General features: G+C 36.8%; 1 protein-coding gene across 1 annotated transcript; it reads left to right on the top strand.

Moving 5' to 3' along the window:
- Window positions 1-3,432: 3,432 nt before the first annotated feature.
- LOC142849048 (prolactin-2C2-like) lies at window positions 3,433-10,843 on the top strand. Its single transcript, XM_075971165.1, has 5 exons — window positions 3,433-3,463; window positions 5,576-5,751; window positions 8,437-8,538; window positions 9,578-9,757; window positions 10,652-10,843. The coding sequence occupies exons 1-5, from the start codon at window positions 3,433-3,435 to the stop codon at window positions 10,841-10,843; spliced, it is 681 nt and encodes a 226-aa protein (XP_075827280.1).
- The last annotated feature ends 482 nt before the right edge of the window (window positions 10,844-11,325 follow it).

The raw sequence follows: 11,325 nt of genomic DNA, 5'->3' as shown, positions 1-11,325 counted from the left end.
ATTGACTGTTCCTAGTGTTTAAAATGGATGAAATGCTAACTGCTGAGATATTTTCCCTGGGTTCAATCTCTCTCAAATGTTACTTGTCTATAACTCATATATCTAAAAAAATTGAAGAGAATGGTAGCTTCTACGTTTGAGATGTAAATTCTTATTATTTTATTTCTTATCAATGAACATTTTAGCTGTGTAATTTCATGAGTTACAGAGTCCACAGTGAACCCTTATAGCTCACATATGCACTTGTTCCAATTAGTTTGGTTATTTGACAAGAACATTCACATTTGCTCAACAGAAAACTCACTTTCTGTATTGTTTCATGTAACAGGTTTTTATATTTATTTGTTCCGATTTTATTTTAATCTCTATTTCCGCATTTAAGTTTGGAGTCAAGTGACATGACCTTGTAATAAATCATGAGAGGAGATAAAGTATGAAGTTTAAATAGAGGATTGTGTCCTGTTTTAAATTTACTGTGTGATCAACATTTGAATATATTTTGAAACTCTCTACATTTTTAGGAGCACTGCGAAACAGTTTAGAGCTCTTGACTAAAATTCTAGAAGAATTACATTTCGGGCAGGATTCCTTGTGGGAAGATTTTATTCCTTTTTGGGTACATGGTTGTATAGTTACTCAAATGTAGGCATCAGCTCTCAGCCGCTGTGTGGCGGAACAAGAAACGACCTTTGTGAGTACAAACATGGTCGTGGTGAGTAGTGCAGGAGGGACGCCTCTGTGTCTCCTCCGACTATCTCTTCTCCTGGCTGAAGTACAAACCAGAGAGGTTGACAAGGACCAGAGCAACAGTGACTGGAGTGAAAACTGAGCTTCTAAAGGGCTCCTGAGGCAGGATGTGTAAAGAAAAGGGGGCTCCAGAAAGAAGTATTTGAACAGCTTGGGATGGCTTCAAAGCAAAGTCTCCAGGGACAGGTTGGTGGAGGGATATATAACTCATATATATGTCTCTAAAGACTGAGATGTCAAGAGCACAGTTTCATGAAAGAGAGTAAGAGATACAGGTGTTAGCAGTGAACCTGTTGCTGTGGTAAAGGAGATGCCATCAGTAGGAGCCAATACACACATTTCATTTGGAGAACGGTTGCTATTGCTGGCATATACGGGTGACTGGATATACTGCTGACTGGATGCCGCCACAATAAAATTATGGGTGTATTGATTCTATTAATGAACTGACTGCTGCTGTCTTGGTGAACATTCCCCTAACTGAGCATAAATTCTTGACAGCTCTGAAATTTTTCAGAGACAGTAAGCAGCAGAATATAGATATAGACATAACAACATTAAAGTAACATGGATTCAGTTTTAGCTAGGAATGGGTAATTAAGGCTACCAAACATCATAATGTGTAAAATTTATGATAGTTGATGTGGAAATGTGTCTAACCTGTTCAAATGCAGAATGTGTACCAATGTTGGGGAGAATTACTTGTGGAGACAAAACCAAGTGGAACGTCTGTTATTATGGGAAATGAGAGGCTTTCGGTATGAACATTGTTCTTCCAGCTCTGAGACCTTTCAGCGGACATGCGTGGCTGATAAGTAAGATATAGCCACAGGGTCAGCCTGGAGCCGGTCAGACACAAGAAGTCAGGTGATGTCACACACTTCTGTGTAAGCGAATGGACCCTGTCCCCAATTTACCCCAGTACATGACAACCAGTGGGGGTCTACTCCACAAAGATTGCTCAATGGCCTTACAAAATTGCCTCAAGATGACGAATATTAATGTCATAGTAAGTGATGAATTTTGCTAAAATTCCATTTTCTTTGGTATGATGAACATTATTTAAAAAAATCTCTAACCCTTTCATGACATAGAGTTTATTGTGGTTCGTACTGCAAGAGGACATATTTGAATACAGCAAGACAGGTGAGACAGTTGGTCATACTGCTTCCAGGATCTAGAAGCTGCAGGGTACAATGTTGTTGCTGAAATCCCCTAGTCCTAGTCATTCCATCTGGGCAATTCCTTGCCACTTAAGTAGCCAGATAACAAATCTTTCTGAGGGTAATCTCTAGAGGTTTGTCTCCTAAATTATTCCTAGTCTGTTGCCAGTCTACATCCGGTGTCACAACTTTAATCACTGGGATGCATGATAAATTGGAGCGGAAAACATCATAATCAGAACTTCAGACAATAATAATCCTTCACTGGGAGAGGACAAGAGCTACTAAACTGTGTAAACAGCAGAGAAGTTCTGCGCCATAGCTTCGTAGGCTATTCTTAATCCATTTAATTCAATAATGAATATGAACATACTGATGATGTATTTTTTAGATAAATAAGGCAGTGTGGGGTACACGTTGTTTTTGACAACTTTGTACTTTGGAGGATACAAGTGAAATAACAACTGTGAGTCTTCATTATTTATCATAACTTAATAATAGGAGCTTTGCTTGCTTTCTTGATTAATGTTTCAGGAAAATACTCAACTCAAGCCAATGTTCGTTTGTTTGTTGCAGGTAAAACTGGGCCTTCATTGATTCTGATAACTATCTCTAAGGTTCTATTGTTTGAAGGTAGCATCTAGTATTGTTCAGATTTGGAAAGTCATGGACAAGCAAAGATAGCAATTAGCAATTTGAAAGCAGTTATCTAGCATGGTTGGAAGAAGTATTAGCTAAAATCTCAAGATTACTGAAATATGACATAAATTATTTACTTAGTTTCCCATGACCTGTAAATCAGTGAGGCCCCATTGGCCATATAATACAGAATATTGTCAGTGAGTCGGATGCAAACAGTATTAAATATAAGAGACCATGCAATGAGATGCCGCATGTTCTAGTCCATGCCACATGTGCTGAGACAGGTAAAAGGTATCAAAGTTACAGTTGGGTTTTATAGTATTATGTGGTATTATGATGGCCACTGCTAAGAAGTGTCTCTAAGGGACCTGCTCAGTCCAAGAGGGCCATTACCAACCCAAGCCAGATACATAGATTCACCTAAGAGTGGCAAAACTGCTGTACGAACACACAAATATGTTTGAATTTGATTTAAGCACAGTTTTATAGGCTTTGCCTACCTTTGTAATGTACAAGAAACAGAAGAATTATCAGAGAGACTGTAGATGTGATAAGAAATTCGCAGCACTCTTCATGGCTCAGAAACAGCTCTGATGATTTACAACACAACATGAACCATAGTGATGACCTAACAACGAGGTAAATAATACCTATATACCTAGGTTGATCATTGTTGTAATGAGGCTATTAGCTAATGATGGGTGAGAGTAATGGTATCCTCAACTTGAATTCCAGACATTACTTCTTCCTGCCCCCTAGCAGTGTCTGGCCTTGGGGATGATGTGCTGCACTATATAGGAGGTGGAAAGTTAACTGGAGACGGGACTTGGTCAACAGCTTCCCTGAATCAGCAGCGAAGCTGTGGTGGGACTCCACGGAGATGCAGCTGTCCTTTACTCAACCACGTTCCTGTAAGTAGTTCTTCTCCCAACTTCCTCCAGTTGACCTTAATCATTGCATGATTGTACAAAGCTGGTTTGGATAGTTTACTTTTTACAGTGTTATTTCCCCCATATAAGAAGGGAATAGGTATTTTTTAATACCAGACCCAGAAAAGAAAAAGATAAAGTAAGTAAGAAGTACTTTCTAATCATTTCTCTAGATAGCAACTATACAACAACTCTCAGACCAGGGGTTCTTGGAGTTGTATGTCTACACAACTCTGAATGACACATTAAGTTTTAGAACATGGAATAATAAATTTCACAAAGTCAGAATTTCAAACATTGACACTTTTAACTGTAATGAAACCATATAGGTAGAATTTCTAACAATTACAGAAGGAAAAGGTAGCATCCACTCATTACTGGGTCTCTGCTATGAGTTGCTTGACTGGAATGACGCATTCATATTTTATCCTGGGGACAAGTCAATGACGATAACAAATATGTATTTATACAGCATTAAAATTCCATTCAAGGCAAATACTCTTTCACCATGCATAAACCCTGAGCAAGTTTACACGAGAGAAAATACCAGAGCTGCAAGGAAACTGAACACACAATCCTCTACCCGTGAAGCCATAGGCAATTGTTGGGAGTGGAAAAGATAGTTTATTAAATGTGTATCCCCTCATGATTTGAACATGCTCTGGTATAAGACTGAACATCAAAGAATATTTGGTTAGCTCAAATTGGTCTTAAATGTTTTGGTTTTGTTTTTCTAATGACACAAAATTGTGCAAGTGATGAAGTTGCATGGTTCCTGGGTGTGGGAAGAGTTGGGGAATGTGAACTGAACATCAGAACGTACAAAAAAATTTTAAAGAACAGAAAAGAGCGTACAATTGCTTATACTCCCTTTTGTTTACAAGTAATATGGATTATCAATAAGAATAATTTGGATTTTATGAAGTGACAAAACAAAATTATTAGCTCTTGTTAGGTTTTTAAAATCCTATAGATGATAAATGTGAGCGTGTGTATGTGTGTACCTGTGTGTGTGTCTGTGTCTGTGTCTGGTGTGTGTGTGTGTGTACGTGTGTGTGTCCATATGTATGTATGTGTGTGTGTAACATTTTGACTTACTTTTAAAAGGTGCCTGGCTATCTTGTATACTACAGAATAATTTGATATTTTTATTTATCTTTCCATGAATAAAATTTAACAATTCCCTAATTTTCAGTTGCACATTTCCAAATCCATTTATCAGACTAGTGTCACTAAAAGTAATAGAATTTTCTTTGTAATAAATAGATACTGATTTATCATATTGAAAGTGTTAAATATTGATATGTCCATCATTCAAAAGTAAATTGATGATGATGCCAATCTTGGTCATTATAAAAAATATTAAAACTGTATGTAAATATTGAAAAAGAAGAAAATGTGACATTATGGTACAGAATTATTTATTTCAGATTGTGGCATAACTCTACATTGTTAGTATTATTGAACAATTGTGGGTTTGTTCCCATCTAACTTGAAGATAAAGCTAATTCACAGAGCTGTTCTTTTTATACTGGTGCCCCAAACTGATAGTAGACAAATTTAGATCCTGTTTCAGTGGTTAAGAGCTGTAGCTGCTTTTGAACAAGACTTGTGTTTGGTTCTCAGCACTCCATGGCTGCTCACAACTATATGTAACTCTAATTCTCAAAAATCTGATGCCTTTGTCTGACATGTAACACTGCTATACTTAAAATAAAACAAATATATTTTTAAATGCTACAAACTCATAACATCTCTTATTATAGAAAATATCAGCAATTCACTAGACATTAAATGGTTTGAACAGAAAGGCTTGGTACCCTGCCTTGACTTAAATTAAGCTCCAAATGCTTTTAGAATACAGAACACTTTTGGGTGTAGTTTTAATAAATTGTAAAAAGGACATTCATGATTCGAAATAGAAATCTGAGAAAATATGATTACTTAGATTAGTTTTCCAATTGAATTACTCCTACAGTGTTCAAAAGAGTTTCTTGGTAGGAGGCCACTTTGACCACATAAGGCTTCCATTGACAGGATGCCTTTCATAACCCCACAGAAATATATCTCAGAGTCACTCTTCTTCTTTAACAGGGACACTGCTCCTACTCCTGCTGTCCAACCAGCTTCTGTGGGAGAAGGTGGCATCTGTACCCATGTGCGCAATGAGGAATGGCCGCTGCTTTAATTCCTTGGGAGACATGTTTGATGTAGCAGGCAGTCAGTCTCACGAAATCAGCCAAAAAATTTCAAAAATGCTCACTGAATTTGTAAGTACCCCCACTGACATCGGGCTTCATAACAAATCAGGCCTCCATCACAATGGCTGTGATACAGCCTATCCTATAGGAAAGCACACCATGATCTAAATCTGAAACAGGCCTTCCTTCTCAAAGGATAAGAAAACAGCAGCTACTGAACTGTGAAGCCAATAAGAGGACAGTTGCAAAAAATGTAGACTATTGACTGAAACACTACTATTTTAATGTTCATCTCTTGTTCTGCTTTCATTTTAATTCTCTATTAAAAACATGCTAGGAATAACAAGAGAAATGTTTCTCGCTTCCTTTATCTAGGGGGCTATTCATCACTAATATTACTTTATTCGTTTACTTGTTTGTTTTTTCTTTTACTGAAAATAGATATTTTTCTCACAAAATATACACTAATTGCCCTTTCATCTCCCTCTATTCCTCCTAGATCCACCCCATGTACCCCACTCTGGGTCCACTCCCTTCATGTCTCTCATTAGAAAAAACAGGCTCCTTAGGGAGAGCAATGAAGTAAGATAAGATAAAAACAAAACTAATACATCAGAATTGAACTAAACAAACAAAAGAAAAGAAAAGGGCTCAAGAGGAGGCACAAAATCAAAGACCATCTTGCTCATACACGTAAGAATCCTATGAAACTGTAAACAATAATATAGACACAAAGGACCTGGTGCAGACCAGCACAGGCCCTGTGCACCTTGCCTCAGTCTCTGTGACTTTATATGTGTTTAAATTATGTTGAGTTTAAATATGTTTAAATTATTTTCTTCTGAGACAGGGTTTCTCTGGACCTGTAGAGCCTGTCCCGAAACTAACTCTTGTAGACCAGACTGGCCTCAAATTCACAGAGATCCACCTGTCTCTTCCTCCCAAGTGCTGGCATTAAAGGCATGTGCAACCACCACAGCAAACTATGTTGATTTAAAGGGCCTTGGTTTCTTGGTGTCTTCCTTCCACTTTGGTTCTTATATTCTTTTTATCTCCTTTTCTTTAGGGTTCCCTGACCTCTGAGTAGAGAGATCTGATGGAAATATTCCATTTAGTCCTGAGTGGTCCAAGGTCTTTTACTCTCAACATAATGTGTGCCTGTGGGTTTCTGCATTTGTTCTTCTGAAGGAGGAAGCTCCTCTGATGATGGTTAAATGAGACACTGATCTATGAATATAGAAGAATGTCATTAGAAGTCCTTTTATGTAGTAATATGAGCGGCAGCGGGGCTGCGTCCCCAAATCCCCAGCCGCCTGGCTCGGCTAGCTTATGCCCCAAATAATTACACGGACACTGTATTCTTTTAAACACTGCTCTGGCCCATTTCTAATCATCTGTGTAGCGCCCCTAGGTGCGCTTACCGGGAAGATTCTAGCCTAAGTCCATCCTGGGTTGGAGCTTCATAGCGTGCGTCTTCCCTGGAGCAGGTAGCATGGCGTCTCTCTGAAGGCGTCTGCTCCCGAGAGGAGAGCTGCGGAGTCTGACCTCACTTCCTCTTCCTCCTGGCATTTTGTTCTGTCTACTCCTCCCACCTATCTTCTAACCAATGAAATGGGCCGAGGCAGTTCCTTTATTGCTTAGCCAATAAAATCAACAGATTGATATATGACACTCCCACATCACTTCCCCTTTTTCTGTTTAAACAAAAAAAGGAAGGCTTTAACCTTAACATAGCAAAATTACATATAACAAAACAGTTATCAAGTAAAAGTTACATCAGAAACATTTATACATATAACAAAATTGACCGTAAATCTTGTTGTTCTAATCACTTGCATTTCCTGAATGGGGTCACCACCAAGATCATACTAAAAATATTTTTAATATCAAACAATTCTCTAATTATGGTTTTAAATAAGAGCTACTACAAATAATAAAGATGTAGGAGTATATAACAAATAACTAAATGTTGATTAATATGCAAAAGCAAAGTAATTTTCCATTTTAGTTGGTTCATGGTTTATATTTCTTTAAAGCCTGTGCAGGGTTTAAGCTTTATTTTGTCCTAACCAATGCAATATTATTCTACATTCCTAATGACTTAGGTGAAATATTCTTGTGTAGGTGCCAAGGTATTTGCTAGGCATGCTTTACACGGTGGCATTTGTTACAAATGGTACATAAAAAAAAATAGTGATTTAGGGCATTGCTAGCTTTAACCCCTGCTTCTCAAATCATAACTTCTAGAAACACTGAAATAGTGAACAGGATTTGGGAAATATGAAAGTTAGATGAATATAAACTGACGCTACAGATAAAGCTTAAAGTGTAGTTAAAAGTATTCCCTGGGAATGAGCCCCCAAATTGGCTATGCAATGTAAAATAATCATTCATGCAATCATTTATGGACAGTAAACACTGTGAATGAGTGAACAGACTCATTGGATTGAGTGTGTGTGGTGTGTGTGTGTGTGTGTGTGTAGATATAACAATAATGATTTAAACTATATGCCAAGAATTTAGAAGGAGTTAGAGTGAGATGATAGGAGGAGTTAGAAAAAGAGGACATGGGAGGGGTTGGAGAGGAGAAAAGGAAGGGGAAAACATAATTGTATTTTAATTAAAATGTTCTCAAAGCTCATTTATTTAATATATTAGTTTCGGTTTTTAGCACTTACTTTAAATGCATTAGCTTTCTGTTCATTTACTCTTTTCACAATTTCCAAGCTCAACTGAATATTTCACCAATTCCAGAAAAACCACTATGCTGAAGCCCACGGGTTCAATGACACAGTCCTCATCCGCTGCCACACTTCTTCCCTCTCCATTCCAGAAAGCGAAGCCATGAAAAAACAAGTGAGTCCACACTCCCTGTATTTTTCAACAAAACTTTTGAAACAGTACACTGTTATCATGCTGTAAGTTCTTAATAAGTATTGCAATAGACATAATAATCATATTTCTGGGAAAATGGAGACAGAATATGCAAGGAAAGGAAAAATATGCAGTACAGCTGAATATAGTGAAATCTGCTAAGTAATATTTTCATATTATTGTCCGTATTAAGGACCCTTTTCCATTACCCAACAGTGAGACTTCATATTATTCTTTTGGGGTTTTTAAACCGTCATTGACCTTAAAGGATAAGAACATATTGATGCAAGCTTAGACAATGCCAATACAGTTGTATTTATCATAAGTTAATAATGAACCCTGTATTTCCAGTTCTTTGGATTGCAAACTAGTTCACCATCTCTTCTTGGCTTCTGAGTATCTTTTCTTTCAATTTCTGTTTCTGATCCTGCGTCCTAATTATTCTCACCTGTGTCATGCCTAAAAGTCAGCTACAGAAAGGAGCAAAGTGTATACAGTGCAGTGTTGAGCAGTGTGTTGTGATTCCACTGTATGATTATAACTCTACACTCATGTCTGTGGTGATATATTATTTTTTAATCTCCCACTTCCTAGTTCCTGTATAAACCATCACAATATGATGTAGATTAAATATTATCATACAGCCCTATATATCTGCACAGTTAGAATGTGTCCACTTTGTTCTGCTTAATGGAAAAATACATTTTGTATCTCTATAATTCTTAATAAAATCAGAGAAATTATGAAGGAAAGTGGAAAAATCAAAGTGAAGAAAGAGATTATATTTCATGAGAATTACTACAGAGAACTCTAATGGCATTTCTGAATTTAATTTACTCTAAAATTCTTTATCACAATACCACAACTTCTGCAGCTGGTATTATATACAAAAGATTGTTTTAAATACATATTTGAACGACAAAGGGGAAGTTTATCTCAGTCTTTTCAAGAAAAACTGTCTGTATCTAACTCGATTTTATTTTGATGATTCTAATGTAATTGCTCAAATGTGGTCACTTAGTTTGGCTTCTTGCTGAATCGGGTGGGCACTCTTTTGAATGCCTGGGAAGAACCTCTGCGACACTTGAATGAAGAACTATCTGCCTTGAAAGGCGTCCCTGCTGGTGTTATCTCCAAAGTCAAAGACATCAAGGAAAAGAGCTCTGGACAGCTGGTTGGCATCAAAACTCTTCTCAACGTGGTGAGCTGTTCTAACTTTACTTTTCTTCTCATAAGTGAGGTGACAAAAAGAAAGAATAATTAAATTTTGAAGCATTTTGATTTGTGAAAAATAAAAAAATTTAAAAAACTAAAAATAAAAACAAACAAGCAAGTACTTTGGCATGCAGCTATCTAAAAGGCACACTATTAAGCGAATGCTGGCAATTCCAACCTTCTGTGGTGAGTTTTATTCAGACTCTCACATACCATGGTTCTCAGAAAGAAAAAAAAAACCTGTTCCTAATTTTAATTTGAACAATAGCATTTCTGGTTCAAAAGACAGACACTTAAAGACTTGAGTAGGTATTTTTAGCATCATCATCCCTTGACTATTTGCATCTTAAACCATATAAAAACCATTTTTTTATAAAGTATAAAAATTCTTGCTTCTCAAGTTAAGGATACATATATATATATATGTATATATATTACAAAGAATTGATTTGGCTGAAAAATAAGATATATTGCAAGAGAAAAAACATATTTTCAATACGAAGAAAAAAGAACATTATTTTAATACCAGGAGCCATTAAAAAAAATAAAGGAAAAATCAAGGACCGTTGAGGACAGGTACATTCCTTAAATGACATAATGGACATTTATTCTTTCATTGTCCTCATCTCAAATCCAAATCTAAAATCAAATAACTTGTTGACTGTGTATCCCTTAACTTTGTAAGATGTAATTGATCAGATAGAAAAAAAAATGCAAACACCAAATTTGCATTTATCTTCTCCAACATTAGTGAAAATCCATACATTTAGGTGATTTTGACAATTCTAACAATTTACAAATCTTTATTCAGCATTTAGATGGGATATGCACCGAAAACATTTAAATATAATTGATAGTTGATTATGCTTTTGGTAATCAGCTTTACCCTAGAAATGCAGAAGCTGTGAACTTCCCTACCTTGCCTGAAGTGGCATCACCAAAGTCAGCAAATGAAGATGTTCGCATTTTGGGTTATTATAACAAGCTCAGCTGCCTAGATGGTGACTATAAGAAGATTGACACTTATCTCAACATCATAAAGTGCAAGAATTTAAAAATGAACAATTGCTAAGCCTTCTTCCATCTGATCTGCTTCTGAAATATGTAGCATCCTATAAACGTTTTATCGTTTGAATTTTGTTATCGTTGTCTCATTTAAAAATAAAAAGCGGCAATTTCACTTGCACCAGCCTAGCCCAAAACAACACCCATATCAAGACATCTCAATTTAGTACTTATCCCTCCAACTAATCCTTAATCTGACCCTCAAATTACCATCCCCACCTGCCCCTCTAATCTGCAAGAATGATCACAGCCAAGACTCTGAGCAATAGAGGGTAAGTACCTTGAACTTGCCCTCTCTGGAAATCAGATTGGTGACTATCCCAATTGTGATGAGGGAACCAGTGACGGATAGAAACAGTTGCACAGATCCACAGCCAAGCACTGAGCCCTGTGTTAGGAAATCCTGTTGAAGAGGGGAAGGAAGGATTGTAAGAGTCATGGGGATCAAGTCCATCACAAGAGAATCCACAGAAGCAGCTATCCTGGTCT

Source organism: Microtus pennsylvanicus, chromosome 4 (assembly GCF_037038515.1).
Source record: "Microtus pennsylvanicus isolate mMicPen1 chromosome 4, mMicPen1.hap1, whole genome shotgun sequence".
Classification (NCBI taxonomy): domain Eukaryota; kingdom Metazoa; phylum Chordata; class Mammalia; order Rodentia; family Cricetidae; genus Microtus; species Microtus pennsylvanicus.
This window is presented reverse-complemented; position numbering and strand designations above follow the sequence as displayed.

Bases quoted from the DNA above. Each gene is read 5' to 3' on its own strand.
- LOC142849048 (XM_075971165.1), top strand. From the start codon at position 3,433: ATGCAGCTGTCCTTTACTCAACCACGTTCCT. The intron at 8,539-9,577 runs GTGAGTCCACAC...GTGGTCACTTAG, and splicing joins GCGAAGCCATGAAAAAACAA to TTTGGCTTCTTGCTGAATCG. The intron at 9,758-10,651 runs GTGAGCTGTTCT...TTTGGTAATCAG, and splicing joins TCAAAACTCTTCTCAACGTG to CTTTACCCTAGAAATGCAGA.